At 37.8% G+C, this 19,361-nt stretch overlaps 1 protein-coding gene across 1 annotated transcript; it reads right to left on the reverse strand.

The window, feature by feature from the left end:
• Window positions 1–1,205: 1,205 nt before the first annotated feature.
• Window positions 1,206–17,947, reverse strand: LOC144433689 (putative serine carboxypeptidase CPVL). The gene is made up of 13 exons (XM_078122040.1): window positions 17,806–17,947; window positions 17,367–17,423; window positions 16,854–16,915; window positions 16,244–16,357; window positions 13,530–13,589; window positions 12,750–12,829; window positions 11,618–11,684; window positions 5,818–5,940; window positions 4,534–4,665; window positions 3,834–3,932; window positions 2,616–2,792; window positions 1,511–1,705; window positions 1,206–1,307 (listed from the first exon to the last, which is right to left on the reverse strand). The coding sequence occupies exons 1-13, from the start codon at window positions 17,945–17,947 to the stop codon at window positions 1,206–1,208; spliced, it is 1,410 nt and encodes a 469-aa protein (XP_077978166.1).
• Between the last annotated feature and the right edge of the window lie 1,414 nt (window positions 17,948–19,361).

Here is a 19,361-nt window from a genome sequence, read left to right on the forward strand (position 1 = left end):
ATGACACTTGACTTGTTGCCACATACTGTTTTATGATCCGTTGATTGTAATGGAATAGTTAGGGAGTCTTCAGTAATTACAAGGGGAGGGCCAGGGAGATCAAGTAGAATGTGTAGCGTAAAGGTGACTCTCCCTGATTTCATTATAAAAATTGATCCTCTCTCAATTTCAAAACATGGCCCCCGATCGATGTTCAACTATTTCAAAAAACATTGGTTAAAATCATAGACCTTTCCAACAACATACCCACCAACATAAATTAGGGTATGTTAAAATACTGTCAGAAATGAAACGGGACTCGAGTCTGGGATCTAATGGTAACGATTCTATATCACACTACAAACTTTGGTTATTTCTAATTGTCAGAGCTGAGGGCAAGACATTCAAAGACTATGGGTGGACTATCGACATTGCCTGGAATTCGAAGTCGATATCGAACCCGCTACACGACATTATCCCCAATATATTATTCTTTTCTCTCCCGTAAGCCCCGACCCACTCCACTCCTCTCCTCACGACTATGTACTAAAATAGATTGCATTGTTGTCAGGAGTGATTTCAATGATATTTTCTGTGGTGAGATGTACTGTCACGTTGGGATGTCAAAATACCAAAACAATGCAAATTTAGATAAAAAATAATCATAGTAAAATGTAACCCACCCCGATTTCATATTTAAACGTTGCCATCCCTAGAACCGATTTGTAAAAATCTGACCAACCCCATTCTCCCAACCCTACCCATGTAATTACTGAAGGTTCCCTTATTGGGTCACGTGATACTGGTATCTTGCATCTGGTGTATTGCAGGGGTGAACATCCATGCTCACTATGTTGCCGGTAACTTACTGTTGATGATGTGTTGTTTAGAATATAGGGTTGTCTATATAATAGGCGATACCGAGATAGTAGGTTTCCCTTGACATTTTACACTGTCTAAAGTAGTACAAAAAGTCTCTGACTACGAATTGGGTGCATATGTTGTCTTCAGTGTTTTCGCCTGTATTATAAGGTCACTCCATGGAATCTGTTTGGCACGTACAACTTATCTGTTATTGCACAATTGTCTGTCAGTGAATATCTGATTCAATTCATTCAATTGTTTGTTTGTTTGTTTGTTTGTTTGTTTGTTTGTTTGTTTGTTTGTTTGTTTGTTTCGATTATAGTGTTATCTAAGCATATTCTGTTATATCGTACATCGACATGCTATTGAACCCATGGAGACCCGTCCACGAAGTTTGATATCATGTTCAAGGTTCTCTCTGGTTGGTCATAAGGTGCCACATGACCGGCTCCTCTTATTAGCACCTGCAAAGATCAATACAAAACGACAAGCCTTTGAATCAAATTTTACAACAGAAAAAGATTAACTGGTACAAGAGTACATGTATATATCACAGAGAAATAAATAAAAGTGCATATGTGTGCCATAAACTATTATACTTTTTCCCCCAGAATATCTCCGTATTTATGTTGAGTTCTGTGGTAGACGACATAACCGTGGAACAAACCTGGAAAATGTTTCCCAAGCCAGGACCAACAGCTCTGACATATCCGGCTACATCGGTATCATTCTGATTGACTTTCCAGATTTGTCTCTGTGCTTTCCGGTATTCATCCATTCCTTTCCATTGTAGATTCCATAGAAATCTTTCAACTAGAGGACTAGCTATAACAGCATCAAGTTGACCATTGTAGAACATTACCTGATACAAGATTTACAGACGTGAATATTAGTTACTTAGTTAGTTAGTTAGTTAATACGTATAGTATATTATCTATGTAAGAAGTAATGTATATTAATCAAATATGCTGATACGGTATGATTGATCCATTGCATTGTATACATGTAATACTTGTCCCCCCGATTTTTTCTTCAATGCGTTTACACCCCCCCCCCCCGACAAGTTTCAGTATCATTGTTGCTGCACTGGTTGTCGATGTTGAGTACTTAGCTATAGGTTAGCATAACGTGCGAAGTAGTACTAAAATAAAGTGTTTAGGAGCCCTAGTATTTATAGCATTTAGTGTAGTTCTAAAGGTTTGAATGTCAGGTCCACAGCAAACATCTATAGGTCTGTAGTGTAACAGTGTTTTAGAATATAGTGAGCAGTGATAGCTGTCTTTATCTGGCGTGATGATGTTGTATTTGTGAATACCAAACTGTCTACTATTTGTACAGCACATAAAGCATAGTGGCTATTGGTAGCCAATAAATGTTGTTTGGAGTAATTCCGTGAGTTTATGGTAGTTTGGACTTGGTGCGACTTTTAAGTGATTTACATTCAAGTTTTTTTAGACTACTCGCTCGCTCGCTCGCTCGCTCGCTCGCTCAAGAAGCACGCTATTCATATGGCAAAGTTTGGGATCATTCCAAAAGTTCGATATTCTGTGAAATTCGTCCCCGAGACGCACTTTATCTTAAAACAGACGTTCCGGGCTGTGTCGCATGTTTATATGCCTAATCATACATGTAACACGTCAGCAATATCAGCCCACCCACCTTTGAACATAGATTATATTATGTAGCATTGGTCTTGTATGAAAGTACACATGTAGCATGTACACAGTATACGATATGATAGCAATGAAAATGAGATTTTTATCGTTAATTACCTTGTAATCATTATTAAGAATCTCAATAACCCACTGACTAACAGACTGACACATGTCATCCAGTAGATAATAGTACGTCATATCTCTGTCGCTGAAAGTGACATTGCCTACATGTATGGCATAACGGACGTCTCCTTTTGCCAGATAGTGTGGGTAGTATCCAAATACAGCAGTATCCTTAGTAAAAAACAAACAAACAAAAAACAATAAAAAGAAAAAAGTACTATATATGCATTCTCTAGACTTTCTAGACTTTCAAATTATTGAGTCGCGTAAAATACAAATTATGTAAACACACAGACACAGACAGACATTGACACAGACACAGACACACAGACACACACACATATATATATAAATATATATATATATATATATATATATATATATATATATATATATATATATATATATATATAATAAGGTTGTCTGATGATCGCACTATGCGTGAAACTCCAAGTTACAACCAAGAAAGAGTTCCAGAACTATCAAAACTATTGCGCTCTGCCACTGCGGTATAGAGCACTGTCTTAGCAGATTGATACTCACCGAGTTATATATAATATTATATATATATATGTATATATATATATATATATAAACACACATTCGAATCCTACACGAGTCACTTTTCTTTCCTCAATTTGATTTAATTTATACATTATTTGAGTGAGTTTCATTTGTTTATAGTTATTTCGTAGTTTTTCTGATTCCTCACTCCTTTTTTGTCATGTGATTATTTTCTTTTGTCAACTTCAAGTTCAGACATGCGCTGTAGTTACTTTGGTTTTGTCTGTAGTATGACAGCCTGATCAAGCTCGTCGCATCGATACGTCGCTGACGCTTCTGGGATTGGAAGTAAGACTGACTATATATATATATATATATATATATATATATATATATATATATATATATATATATATATATATATATATATATATATATATATATATATATATATATATATATATATATATATGCCTACGTGTGTGCTTGCATCTAGTATTGTTAGAGGATCATGAAGTAGTGGAATGTTCAAAAAAATTGACGTAGTTTCTAAAATAAAGTTGGTGGCGCAAACTGTGTTATAAATCGATGAGTATCTATCTCACGCTGACTAAAATGATATACAGTCACAGCTTCAGAAGTGATCGTTGGATCGACGAAAAATAACCATACATCAAATACATCAAAGGAAAATATGTAGAAACTTACATTTGTGTTCATGTAATTGCTAATGTCTTCAAGGCCGGTTAAATTTTGGACCAGAGTGCGGTACATGAAAAGACAGCCGACCAGTATTCTGTCAAATAACTAAAATAAATCACAATTATAGATGAATGACATGTATAAAATTTGTATATTCTACCGTACGCCGGTACGGTATTTTTGCGAGTGAGAGCGAGTTACGGCCGCAATAATAAACCGATTCACTCGCGAAATAACTGATACCGTGACGCTATGCCCAACCATCCACCGTGTGAGGCCATGCGAGCCGAGTCAGAGCCTGTCCCAATTCACGAGTTGAATTGGGACGAGTTGGGGGCGAGTTGAAATTTGGACGAGTTGAAATTGGGACAAAGTGAATCACAATCTCATAGAACCATACAATTATAACTTTATTTTCCGCGACGATTATACTCGTTTCAAAAGTGTTTTGAAATACATTAATCAACGTTTCATGTTGGCAAAAATAAGTTATTTTTGACAAAAACTCGTTATCATAATTGTTATTATAAAATTAATTCCAATGGTGCATTTGCTATACTTCAAAATTCGGACACGGCGATCCTATATTTTCTTTTCGATTTCTAAGAGCATTGTAGATGTTTAGTCTCATTATAGCTCATTTTATATATCAAACTGTTTTCTATTGCATGTATTGAATTCTAATATCGACCTGGCTTTGACTTACCATACCGCATTCTCTCCACTTCTTCTCTTGCATGTATCGAATTCCAACATCTACCTGGCTTTGGAAGATATCGCGAGTATTCTCATCAAATAGCCCCGTCTGATACATAAATTCCGCAGAGAGTGGAAACATCTATTAGACGAAAGGATATGATGAAATAACGGTTGATACCCTTCTCAGTAGTTGTCACTGAAACTATGGACATCAAGTCAGTGTACACAGTACAATCAATGACCAGTAGACAGGTAATTCAGTTGAGTCATACTGTTTACACATGGACATCAAGTCAATGTACACAACAACATAATGACTAGTACATAGGTAATTCAGTTGATTCATACTGTTTACACATGGACATTAAGTCAGTGTACACAACAACATAATGACTAGTACATAGGTAATTCAGTTGATTTATACTGTTTACACATGGACATTAAGTCAGTGTACACAACAACATAATGACTAGTAGACAGGTAATTCAGTTGATTCATACTGTTTACACATGGACATTAAGTCAGTGTACACAACAACATAATGACTAGTACATAGGTAATTCAGTTGATTCATACTGTTTACACATGGACATCAAGTCAATGTACACAACAACATAATGACTAGTACATAGGTAATTCAGTTGATACATACTGTTTACACATGGACATTAAGTCAGTGTACACAACAACATAATGACTAGTAGACAGGTAATTCAGTTGATTCATACTGTTTACACATGGACATTAAGTCAGTGTACACAACAACATAATGACTAGTACACAGGTAATTCAGTTGATTTATACTGTTTACACATGGACATCAAGCCAGTGTACAGCACCATCAGTGACTAGCAAGCACATAAATCATTTGTAGGACTGTCATTATCGACTTTCAAAGGTTTACCTAAATATAGTCATGACATTTCAATAACCCAGCGGCAATATTTATACCCATTCTATAATAAACAAAACGTTTGCATTAATTCTTTCAAAGTAAACGCAACAACTATCAAAATCAGGAAAGGGGACAGACGCTCTAGAAAACAAAGGTATTTACATACTAGTAAACTTTGGGTCCTGGAGAGTCAGCTTTTAATACATTGCATACATTTCTCGCATTATTTGTATTGTTCTAGCCGGGGTTCAGTGTTGTCTCATGGGATCCAGCAGACATACATAGCAGATGAGCTATTAATATTCATGACTATTTAATCTAAAGTAATAAACACTTTCATCAGTAAATAGACAACTGATCTGGTATATATTGATACAGTATATAGTGAATACTCACAGTTTCGGGATCACTGAAGGCGGCTCCTATCAGCATTCCTTTGAAATTAATCTTAACTTTAGCTGAAGGGTTTTCTTTGTGGATTTTGTAGGAAATTGCCGGTACGTATTTACCTGCATAAGACTGAATACGAACAAACAGTTTGTAAATAGTTTCAATCGTTACGTCCTGTCATATTATTTTCAATTTCAGACAATTTCAAAACTATACGGAATGTCTCATTTTATTTTTGGACTAACATGAGTGAGTGAGTGAGTGAGTGAGTGAGTGAGTGAGTGAGTGAGTGAGTGAGTGAGTGAGTGAGTGAGTGGGTGGGTGGGTGAGTGAGTGAGTGAGTGAGTGGGTGGGTGGGTGGGTGGGTGGGTGAGTGAGTGAGTGAGTGAGTGAGTGAGTGGGTGGGTGGGTGGGTGGGTGGGTGAGTGAGTGAGTGAGTGAGTGAGTGAGTGAGTGAGTGGGTCGGTGGGTGGGTGAGTGAGTGAGTGAGTGAATGAGTGAGTGAGTGAGTGAGTGTGTGTGTGTGTGTGTATGTGAGTGAGTGAGTGAGTGAGTGAGTGAGTGTGTGTGTGTGTGTGTGTGTGTGTGTGAGTGAGTGAGTTGTTGTTGTTGTTGTTGTTGTTCCTTTATTCCTCCTCAAAAAAGAGAAGAGTTACACAACAATAAAGCAAAAAACTATCAAATCAGATCAAAGAGGAAAAGTATAAATAATTACAGAAAACTAATTGCAATATTCATGTTTCAAATAAACATGGCGTAGGGTTCGTTTCTAAATGTCCAGGCACATATGCATAAACTTTAAGATGATATCTTGAAGTAGTTCTGTGTTAATGAGGAGATTGTCGTTGCAAAAGACATCTCCTAAAATTCTGACAATGAAATCAAACTCATCTAGGTTGAATAAAGCCACAGAAAAGTCTACATTGAGTTCATTGAAGAGACTTGTCCAGAAATAGTCTCTAGCAGTGGAAGTTTGGCGACATGACGTTGTTAGATGAATGAGAAGGTTATCAGCAACGTCTTCACATTTGGAGCATTTTATATTGCATGGAGTGGCAAGAACTTTCATGATTTTGTAAACAGTTGACTTGTATTTAGGAAATTTGCGTGAGTAGGAATATAAATGAAACGGCAATATATGTTTATGTAACTGAGAGAAGAGCTGTAGTTCATCTCTAGTTGCAATTCTATCTCTCCAAAGATTGCACTCTTTCTCATATATAGCATCTTTTACAATAATTTTCCAAAGGAATTTAGGCGGAAAATAACCAGTTGCACAGAACTCGTCTAAGAAGCAAAGTAATCCGTATTTCAAAAGAATATTCATAATATCAGGTATAAAGCCTAAGCGTTTCTTTACAGATGAAAACTTAAATTCAAAAAGTCGTTGTAAGAATACATGTTTTCTTACTGAGAAATTATCACAGTTACATAGAGTTCCAAAAAAACGCAATTTACAATTGTCAATGTATGCCTCAATTGGTATCAAACCTACTGCGCTTAGAGCTAAATCAGTCGGAGTTTTGGAGGGAAAACCTTGAATGGTTTTGGCAGCATATCTCTGACAACGTTCAAGCATTAGAAGTTCAGTTTCATTGGGAGTCCAAAGTTCACAAGTATGAAAGGCTGCAGGAAGACACATGCGTTTCCAGACTTCTGTACTGACGATTGGATTGAGACCGTAAGGTCCAATACCAACACTGCGTAACGAATTTATCAGACACCTGGCTTTCTTACAAACAGAGAGTGTACGTTCCATCGACGATAAATTATTTGTAAATTGCATGCCGACGATTGTAATTGAATCTACTTCAGTGAGAGGACAGTTGTTTAGAGACAAGTTTCGATGTTGGCGCGAGCGTTCACGTTCTCGTGTTGTTTCACCGAAAACGAGTAATCTACATTTTGTGGCTGAGAGCTTCAGTCTCCATGTCGAGCAGTAATTGCATACAATGTTCAACATTTTTTGACATGTAGAGCGAGTTGGTGCTAATATTGAGATGTCATCTGCTAACGCAGGCGCACCAAGAAATAGCGAATCGATGTAACATCCGAATCTACTGTTCTCGAGTTCAACGAGGAGGTCATTTGCATAAATTAGGAATAGAGTTGTAGAAAGGATACTTCCTTGTCGTACACCTTGAAATAGTCGATATTCCTCAGACGTATACGTGTCTATGGCGATTTGACATTTTTGTCCGTGAAACATGTTTTTCAATAATCTCCAAAGTTTTGCGTTGATGCCCAAAGTGTACAGTTTGTGGAATAAACCATTCCACCAAATCGAGTCAAAAGCTTTTTGAAGGTCAAGACTGCACATAAATACCTTGCTACCTCTTTCAACGTGATGAAGAATTGTCTCTTGAATGCAGAATGCTGTGGTGATATTACTCTGACCAGGTTGATAGCCGGCTTGTAGGGGATGAGGTAAATTTTTGTCACATAGCCATGGTTGTAGGCGATGCGAAATGCACATTTCAAAGAGTTTTTGCAGAGTCGGTAGCAGTGTGATGCCCCTGTAGTTTGCGGGATCAAAACGATTTTTGTTACCACCCTTGAAAATTGGAACAAGGTATGCAGATTTGAATGATGAAGGAATGTATTCAACATTAATCAATGCATTAAATAAATTAACTAATGCGTCCATAAGAAAGGGGCCTCCGAAAATAATGTGTTCGTATGTGATGGAGTCTGGCCCTCCTGCTTTTCCACGTTTCAGTTTTCCTATAGCACGTGAGATATCTTCTATAGAGAGTGGTCGAGACAGAATTGTTTCAGCGTTATCGTGGCTAGAAGCTGAGAGGTTGTCAAGTTCTTCGTCGATTTGGACTCTGAACGAACTTACAAATGAATTGTCTTCTAGTGGTTCATAGAGTTGTTTGAAGTAGTCCGCAAAAGTGTTGACAACACAAGTATGATTGGAAATTGTTTCGCCGTCTGTTTTTAGGACAGGAAAGCTGTTACACGTATTTTTTCTACGAATATTTACATTCCGCCAGAATAGAGATTGGTCAAGTTCGATAGCGTTTTCAATGAAATCAAATTTTTCACATTCTGCTTTACGTTGTCGTTGTCTCAGTTCTTTTCTGAAATTGCGTTTTGCTTCTTTATAGTTGCGAAAAGACTCGTGTTGTAATCCTCTTGGCCTACCGGCCGAGATCCACTTATTCCGAAGTGCTAAAGATTTCTTATGAAGAGACCGAACATCTTTCCAGTAGGGTTTTAGAAACGGTTTGAATTTGGATGAAGGGATGGTTTCAGATGCCGTATCACGGAGAATCTTTATGAGTGTACTTGTATATTGATCTATATCAGCCGGGCATGAGAGTATTTCATTTTCTAGTGAAATTGTCTTTAATTTATCTGACAACGATCTAGTGTACGACTCTTTTATTGAGTTAATGTCAAGCTTCGACCACTTTAAGCGAGATTTCTGTGGTAAAGAGGTCCGACTGTGTGAGATTTCGAGGTTCAAGTCACAAATAACTGGATAGTGATCTGAAAGGTTCAAGGCAGAGTCATATAAGACTTTACACGATTTTAGCGTAAAAACGAGGTGACGTGGGATCAGAATCGAATCTAAAGTTGACTTACTTTGTCCGCTGTAGGCACTGAAAGTTTCGATTGGGCCTGTGCATAAGTTCAGCAAATTTGCCGGAATTAGATCACAAGAATGTATAAATTGTCCGATTGCCCTTTCTCTAGTCGAGACTGGGGTTCCATGGTGACGAGGCCCGAATAGGTTAGCGTTAAAATCACCGAGAATGATGACATCACCCATAGGTGAATAAGTTGAATGAAGATCTTCTAAGAAGTTAATATATTCAGTGTAAGAGTCAACAGTATAATTAACAGGTGGCAAATATACTGCAAAAACAAAGATGCATTTAGTTTCATAATTTCTATGCATGTAATTGATTTTGAGTCCGATAACACGGTCATCATCGAAATCGAGATAATCAATAGTCGATGTGAGAGACTTCTTGATTAAGAATGCCACACCCCCTTGGCCACGTAAGGAGAAATCGGCAGGATTTATCTCCAAAGCTCTATCATAGACGCCAAACGATGTAAAGTTCAAGTCGATAGAGTTCAGAAAATGCATTGAGTGTGGAAAAAGCCAGTGTTCTGTAATTGCAAGAATATCAATTTCCGGAAGGAGCTTGGTTAAGTACGGTACTGTGGACATCACTCCACATACATTCCAACAGCCAAGTCGTAGATTTTTCTCATTGTCGGGTGTAGAAGAAGTCATTAAAGTTGTAATTAAAAGCAACAAAAAAGCACGAAATTGCTTTTTAGTCATCTTCATTGACAGTCATGTGCTCTTGGCGTTCGTGTTGAGCATTTCTTAATTTCATTTGCTCCGAAAATCTATGTTCCCCTAACCACACTCTACAGGAAACGTTTGGTGGCCAAAAACATTCGGCGAGAAGTTGGCTTACAAAGCGCGACGGTACATTGATTTTAGCCGCTACAGCTCCCTTTCGTTTACTAGCAATAATTCGTATCATTGTGGCATGTATATTGTTTTTAGACAAGTGTCTCTCGATTTGATCACGAGTGGTGCCTACCTTAATGCCTCCTATATACATTCTCTGAGTTCGTTGTCTTTGATTAACTCCTTCAAATTCGAAGTCCGAGTGAATACGGGGAGAGTTTGGGGTAGGCAGATTTTGATTTGTTTCATGTAGAACAGCGGGTGTTTTAGAGTTTGAAGCGTCGGATGACGGGTTGAAAATGTCGCGTTGCGTTTTTGATTTTGAAATCGGTTCCGCGATCAGATTTGGCGAGTGTCTATTGACGGAATCAGGGACGGAACTTGAAGTACACTGTGGATTTACAGCAATATGGTGAGTGAGTGAGTGATAATAGCAGAGGTCAAGTTGAATTATAGGTTAAATATGCAAAGAATAGACGAATAACCTCCCAGCCAAATGGACTTATACGTCACTTTTAAATTTATATTGACAGAAAACTACAGGTTGATAAATATGTACAAAATAAAGGTACGATATCCTTGAAATAAATAACAAAAGAACATTGTATATGTCTCGACCTCGTTGTTGGCTTCTAGTGGTTTGTTCACCTCGTTATTGGCTTCTAGTGGTTTGTTCACCTCGTTATTGGCTTCTAGTGGTTGTGAACAATATTGAATAAAGGTTTATATAAAATGATTAAACTGGTCGTGCCAATGTACTCTGAAAAGCCACAATAAACATGGCAGGTACTTCACAATTCATGAAAGTAGTAATAAAAGACTGGATTTGTTGACACATTAAATGGAATGTCGATAGATCATTAACCCCATATTTCACAGCATACACTGTGATATAAAGGGTGACACTGTTTGCCTATCTGGCCCATAATTCACATCAGACACTATGATATAAAGGGTAACACTGTTTGCCTATCTGGCCCATAATTCACAGCAAACACTGTGATATAAAGGGTGACACTGTTTGCCTATCTGGCCCATAATTCACAGCATACACTGTGATATAAAGAGTAACACTGTTTGCCTATCTGGCCCATAATTCACAGCAAACACTATGATATAAAGGGTAACACTATTTGCCTATCTGGCCCATAATTCACAGCAAACACTATGATATAAAGGGTAACACTATTTGCCTATCTTGCCCATAATTCACAGCAAACACTATGATATAAAGGGTGACACTGTTTGCCTACCTGGCCCATAATTCACAGCAAACACTGTGATATAAAGGGTAACACTGTTTGCCTACCTGGCCCATAATTCACAGCAAACACTGTGATATAAAGGGTGACACTGTTTGCCTACCTGGCCCGATGTATAAAAATCGTTCTTTTGATATTCATAGTAGATTTGAAAGAACTGAGTCAACGCACTGTCAAGAAATTGAGAATAAATAAAGTATTACACATAGTTGAGGTTCAGGGGAAATCAAGCCTGGTCTGTTGCGGAAATTGTGATCCCTCCCCAATTCTGTTTTCTAAAATGTGTTCCTCTAATTTCCTTTTTCTAAACCACGGCCCTCTCTCCAGTTCAAATAATTTTTTAATTGGGTTAAAATGCTTTCAGATGTGAAAAGGGATAGGAGTGTCAGAATCAAAGGTAAAGACTCGATCCCACCGCTGCCACCACATTGGTCATTGGGTTTTCACAATAATAATTGTCCACCACAGTGAACTTGTGTAAGTTGATGTCAGTTTCCGCATCCACTATTTTTCGTGAGATATCGTAAATTTTGCGATTTTATTATTTTTTTCTGGAATACGTAAAAAGGTCGGCAGTGAAAAAGTAGGTGGGGTTGGGTAACCGGAACCAAATATTTTTTTAGGTCCTCTTTGGATCATGAAAGTATAACCCACAATACAAACAGCGATATTCAACATATGTTCTTTGATCCCACCCCAGTTGTTCTTTCTATGGGTTATACTTCCATGTTTGGATCTAATTAGCAGGGGTGAATGCCCAAAGACTAGATGAGCTCACTACACATTGTCTGGACCGTGGACAACATCCTCATTCCACCACATTACCCCTAATATCTTACCACACTGTTCCCCCTTCGCTCCCGTGAGATCAACCCCTCTCCTCACACCAAACTGAAATTGATTCACTGCATTCTTGTCAGCAACAATGAGATTAACATGTTCTGATATTACAGTACAGTGGTGGCAGTGATGGAATGTGGCAGCGATTGCTTGACAAAATCATAAAAAAGCTATATAAACAATGAGTCAAAGTAAATAGTTCTCTATCACAGTTTCTAAAATTTGGCCCTCCCCGAGAACCGATTCGTAAAAGTGACACCCCCATTCCCCCCCTCCTGTAAATACTTAAGGCTCACTCCTTTCAATAAATACCATCCACAACAGTGGTGGTGGGGGGGTGTTGACGTCAAAACGGGTCGATAAAAGGATTCAATGACGACAGTAGCATTATTTACCTGTATAACTCGTTGCCAATCTGAGTTTCGTTTCTTGCATATCCTAATGTATCATTGGTAAAACTGAAGCCCGTTCCAACCTAGAAAATACCAATCAAAAGACTTACAACGAAGATTTCAAGAAAACCAGTAAATTAAATGAATGAAGGATTGTGTAAAGTTATGTACATCAATTAATCCGTTTATATCGTCAGCTGGCAATGCATTTAAGTTACTGAAGCAACGTTTATTTTTTTTATAAAGACATTGAAAAAAGGCATTGGCTGACGAAAATGCTTGCTAAATAAAGGAAACATCAATTTAATCAACGGTTACAACAATATTTATGCAGTGTTTCTGAGTCCCACACTGCGTTCAAACGCTTTGCGGTTATTACCACTGGTATGTACCTATAGCGACACAGCAACCCATACAACCTCTATAAGCATATAGGATTAAAGCAACCACATTACAACCTCTATCCTGCCAGGTACCAATTTATAAAGCTGGGCTGACTGAGGCACAATATAATAGCGATTACATATAAGATCTCGCCCAATGACTTATAGCCATTCAAAACGATTAACAGCGACGGAACGAGGCTAACTCAAACCTGCAACTTGCAGACTCCAGGCTCTACCTTTGTGAAAGACTCTAAAAAAGTATGAAACATCATCACAATCTTTGATGAGGAAAGTCAAATTTAGTTGAATTAATGTTGATAACTGATTTTTTATGTGACTGCAATATGTTCCATAAAGGTTCACTTATTAAACATTTAGAATTATAAATAGCTCTTACCGGATTATCAATGTAAAGCATGGAATATTTGGTTTGCCACGTTATGTCTCTTTCACTTAGGGACCGGACAGAATTTACGGCAGGGGGGGGGCCTGGGGAGAAATTATTTCTGACTTGGTTTTCTTCCTGGCCCCCCCATCCACTGTGACCAAAATTTCACAGCCCCCCCTTTCAAAAGTATAAAAATTTCATGGCCCCCCCCCCAAAAAAAAGTGCACAATATCCTGTCCCCTACAATAACTAAAAAGAGTACAAATTTTTTTGTTACTGTAGTAGACTGTCGACAGTCGCTCGCGCCTTTTTCCCCCCTACGTTTTATCTAAACTCCGATCCGGCGCAACACTAGTCTAATCGCAAACTGATATCGAGGGCCGAAGGCCCGAGTCACAGTGATCGAGGGCTGAAGGCCCGAGCGACTCGCTTGGGCCTTCGCAATTCGGCCCTCGAAATCAGTTTGCGATTATACTAGTGTTGCGCCGGACCGGAGTTTAGATAAAACGTAGGAAAAAAAGGCGCGAGCGACTGTCGACAGTCTGTTACTGTAGCACAACTGTAATATTTCTTTTGGTACTACTATTATGTTACTATTTCAGCCCAAACAACTTAGTAGTTGTAGAGGAAGTTTTTTAGAAAACAAAACAAAATAAAACATTTTGACCATACATGTAATCATACACATGTGGTATAATCTTGTTTATTTCCCAACTAGACACCATAAGTAGTCATCACTTAATACCAAGGCATTTGATGTGGTGGTTTTAACTGTCATTCGCTGATACATACACAGAAACACAGACACAGAGTAAACACACATTCACATGCGTGATTTGTGAAAAACTGTAGTGGGGACATTTGTGGGGAGTATCTAAGGACATCACATCACCTACATAGTGTATTCAAATATCTATTTATACTCATAACACAATAACTATCTAATGTCAGACATTTGTGATGTCATGAAGTGCTAGCAAACTAAGGATTTTATGCACACTGAGGTCTGACAAATATAGCTTTCACTTTCCTACACCAAATGCATTACCAATACATATGTAAATGTAAGACATTTGTGACTTCATGAAAGTGCAAAAAAATTCAGAATGTTGTGGAATACTTAGATGTAATCAATATGCTTTCAGTTCCAAAACCATACATATTTAAACCTATAGTGTCAGGCATTTGTGACTTCATGAAACATTGGCTTGGTTTAGTGAAAGCCAAACAAAATGATGTTTCTCATATAAGTGACATTGCAAGAAGATTCCCACAGAATGAAGTTGTTGTTAGCGAACGACACAGGAAGACAAGGAGAAAGAAGGAAAATAAAATAAAATTAAGAAGATGGAAAGAGAAAAGAACAATTAGTCAAGCAAAAAGACTGTTGTTAACTGTTTTTAGTGAGCAACTTGTGGATAAGGTTGTAGGAAAATACAGCCAGAAGGCAACTACCAAAGTTAGTGCAAAGTCACAGATGAAAAAACACTTAACACCACACAGACATCTAAATGCTTTACAATATTTAGTACAGATAGATGCATTTGATGATGCTGAGGAGGGAAATAGTTTAATTTCACTGGTTTTAGATAGAAAGAAAGACAAGTCTTGCCTCACATCTTCAGACTCTAGTGAGTCTGAGAGTGAAACTCAAGAATAGAGTCAAGGAAAGAAATAAAACACCTATCTAAATTAATCTGGCCAGACGTTTTTGTATTGACATTTTTCACCAAAAGGTCACTTTTTAATCACATAAATTACAGGTCCTATGCTAGTATATTACCATATATATATATGTATCCTTGATGGTAATTACACACTGAACCTGTTTCCACAGTGCTAAAATGTATGTATGTATGTATGTATGTATGTATGTATGTATGTATGTATGTATGTATGTATACATATGTGTGTGTGTAAGTGTGTGTGTGAACAACTTGGAGTATATAAGAGTAATTCAGGGTGTATCAAATTAATCTTGAGTAGTGTTTTTATGCTTCACTAAATATGTACATACAAACGTACACACTTCCATTTTAATACATAAATGAAAGTGTAGACATTCAATATTAAAGGCGATATCAAGTGCTATCTCATGCAATGCTAACTTTTCTAACATATTCATTTTTTTCAATGACAAAATATTTCGCGGCCCCCCCCTTTCAAACCATGAGAATTTTCATGGCCCCCCCTTCAAGCCTCCCATTTTTTTCATGGCCCCCCCAATTTCTCCCCAGGCCCCCCCTCTGCCGTAAATTCTGTCCGGTCCCTTACTGTCCCAGTAGGAGATAGAAAAAGAACGAGATTTACAACATATTATATGGTTCATTAAAAGTGAAATCTATCTGTTTTTCAACATTCATAATCAACACAATACATAACTGGGGTAAGGTTACTTGAGGTTTGACCTATATACAGTTAATGTGTTGATTTATCGATTTATCTCACATTCTCGCATGATGTCTTGACTTAAAGTTTGTAAATAATTACGTAACGTCATAGTCGGTGACGAGATTCTCAAAGAATAACGGACAGCTAAGCCCTGATAAAGGATATATACATCATTACATGGCAAGGCCTCGTGTGGTAAATCTTTGGCTTATTGGGGGGGGGGGGGAGGGGGGTAATAATAATTTGCTTAATGAATTTCACCGTTGAGGGCGAAATTAAATCCATGTGTTTATTGATCTAAAAATAACGCAAGCTGGCGACATAGCCTTACATTTCCAATCTTTAGAAATCTTAAAGGGTCCATTTTCCATAAATAACCCTTCTAAAGATGATATTCCAGGTCCGCCTTGCAACCATAGCAACAGCGGAGAAGCTTCGGGGTTTTGCTATAAATAAAAAACATCAAAACATCAAAACTGGAGACTATTTGTTCTCCAAAGCATATGGTGTGATTTAGCCATTAAGCGATACTGAACAGAACATTGCTCTGGAAATCGGCTATAGAAATTTGATTGATTGATTGATTGATTGATTGATTGATTGATTGATTGATTGATTGATTGATCAAAGACGGTCTTTTGTTAGAAGAGTTACTTTTGTATAAGAGTAGTATTCATGTTTGAAAGTTCCCGGATCAGCCTTCACCAAACAACCGTGACCAATCGCATGTGTTACGCTTCAAGTTGCGAGTAGGGACAACATTGATAACTGTGTTGATGGTTTGACCTTAATTTTGCGAAAGCAGGGAAATACTTATCTTATGAGAGTGCATTGTTTGTTGAGAATCTTCTAAGTGCTTCAGATAGACCGGATCGAGAAAATAGTGTTGACGTACACAAACAATAACAACTATTTTTGAAAGTTTCATTTCCCAATACCCACCTTAGCTGGTATGAACCAGAAGAACATATTGCTGTTGTATTCTTTGTTGACTGTCAGAAATCCTACGTATATAAACATATATGTAATATTAATCCAGAGCATCAATGCACATTTTGATCACGACTTCATGGCTTTCATTTCGCCCAACCGAATATATGTCTTGTTTACTGTGAATTTCATGCAACCAGAAATCCACAGACCGATTACAGGACATGACTGTAACAGGCCCTGTGCAAATCCTGTACCATGCTGTACAAGTACTGTGACAAGGCCTGTACATTTGGTAAGACTTCATGGCTGTGTATTCACAGACACGCAACAGGTATGTTGGAATAGGCTGGGCATAGATATACATATTGCTGTGATCACGTGACTGAAACAGGGACGTATATATAGATCAGTAGATGTATATCGGATATGTGTACACGTTCTGTTACGGGTCTTATCTGTAAAGTTGATCAGATTCCAGGACCGTCACTGTATATTCATTTGAAATACATAAATTCCACACACCTGAATAACTCTTGATATTGGTGCCCATCAGGGGTCCAACCAGACTTAACTTTCGGGCTGTAATATAAATATATTTGAAGGAGGACAAAGGTTATCCTGGCTGCATTTTTAGGTGATTTTTTTTTACCTTTAAAGTTTAATTTGTTCTCGTATATTGATAAAGAAGCTATGAATTCTCAATCTCAACACTTAATATTTTTGTCTGTTCATTTTCATTCAATGTCAACCATCATTCGATTGGACCTGAGCCCATGGATCTGAATGATATCTCAGTTATTTACATATTTTTTAAATGTATGTGTACATTTTTAGGAGGTCAGAGTGAATGAAATAAATAAGCCAACGTGTGGTAAATCACATCTCTTCACCCTACAATTCCGATGTGTGATTAGACTCTCTGTCAAAATTATTGAGAAAACTATCATCTCTTAATTTCTACCTTTTTCAATCTGGCCCGCCTCCAAATATGGGGTAAGGAAAAGTGGCTTTCCGGGATCAACTCCGTTCGTTACGTCCTGTGGAAAATCCTCTTGGAAGAATGTTCCCAAAATGAAAACACCCGCTAAGAGCAGCGTTACCATAGATTGTATCATTCTGTCTGTCTGTCTGTCTGTGAAAGAATAGGACAGTCGGTCGTGACGACAGAGGGACTGTGAATGAGTTCAAATACTGTAGTCAGTTATACTTTTAACAGAGGGTGTGATGTATCATTTTACAGATTGAACGAAGCACTAATCCGAATGTAAGGAGCGAGATCTATAGTTCAATATACGATAAGAACTTAATTCTTTCAGTTATCAGACCCCCTTCCCCTTCTAACTCAATCGGCCAAAATTATTTTGTAATAACATGTATTTTGATAATTGTTTCTGACAGCACAATCAATTTCAAATCAGTACGCAGTAGTATGTAGAACTGTGATGTAGTGAGAAAAGTGCTCTTTGTGATAAAATTGACCTTTGGTGGTCATTGTCAGACTGACAACAACAGTATTTTCACTGAAGTAAGTACATTTGAACAACGTGTGAATATTCAACTGAGATGATGACTATGAACGGCCTTTGTTAATTATGAACAGCATCAAACAAGTATAAGTAAAGATTTTTCCTCGGTTACTAATTTTGTAACGTGTGGTTCATAACTATACCCACATGTCACTGGTTCACAACTAACTTGTTCTGTGTAAGTAGCAATAAGTAGCAGTTTATAATCCATGTTTCTGCCACTTAAATTTCTTGCACAAGAGATAGCTGGTAAAAAATCCATGAGGAGCTGACTGATCTCGCAAATATTGCAAATATTAGGCGACGTGCCTCCACAGAAAATGAGAGAATCAGATTCCCAAATTTTGCTGATTTCAGCACATCTAAACAATTTTTTTTCTAAGACATTACGGGATCATTTTTTTCTCCTTCACCTGCCGACAATCCCCCCCCCCCCAAATCCTCCAACCCCCAGAAATAAAATGGTTCTCCCCTTATGCAAAGTATTATACACATTGATAATGTCATACTATACAGACATTATATTTATCAAACACGGGTTCACGTAGTCCTGCGTGCATACGGGGTAAAGTCTAAACTATGTCCTTGGTCCATATTTGGTCTTTGATCGAATAGCTGGTGTTTAGGGCGTACCGGTACTTCTTCTGGACGAGATGAGTTTACAATACAAGAGTATGGAATAATTGGTATGTGGGTCATGTTGTAGAGAACGGAAACTGAGTCGAGGAAGGACCACATTTTAGCACGGCGGAATCGGGGGGGGGGGGAGGGGGAATCACATCGTACGCAACAGCCCCCGCCCCGACCTACCCCCCTCCCCACTTGTAATTATTGTAGGCGCCCTTTAAGCCAAAGTTTGACCTTAAACTTTGGACGTACGAATGAATGCAAGAAACAGTCTGAGCGTAAAGTCCATCATTGTGATTTATCATGTTCTTGCTGTTTTTTGATAACTATTAATTCATTGTATGAAATGAGTAGAACTAACCTT

The sequence above is a fragment of the Glandiceps talaboti genome, chromosome 4, assembly GCF_964340395.1.
Source record: "Glandiceps talaboti chromosome 4, keGlaTala1.1, whole genome shotgun sequence".
Lineage (NCBI taxonomy): Eukaryota > Metazoa > Hemichordata > Enteropneusta > Spengelidae > Glandiceps > Glandiceps talaboti.

Coding starts and splice junctions, on each gene's coding strand:
- LOC144433689 (XM_078122040.1), bottom strand. CDS start 17,947: ATGGTAACGCTGCTCTTAGCGGGTGTTTTCATTTTGGGAACATTCTTC. Junction 16,358..16,853: donor TCTGGTTCATACCAGCTAAG/GTGGGTATTGGG, acceptor TTTTATTTATAG/CAAAACCCCGAAGCTTCTCC. Junction 4,666..5,817: donor CCTTCAGTGATCCCGAAACT/GTGAGTATTCAC, acceptor TTCGTCTAATAG/ATGTTTCCACTCTCTGCGGA.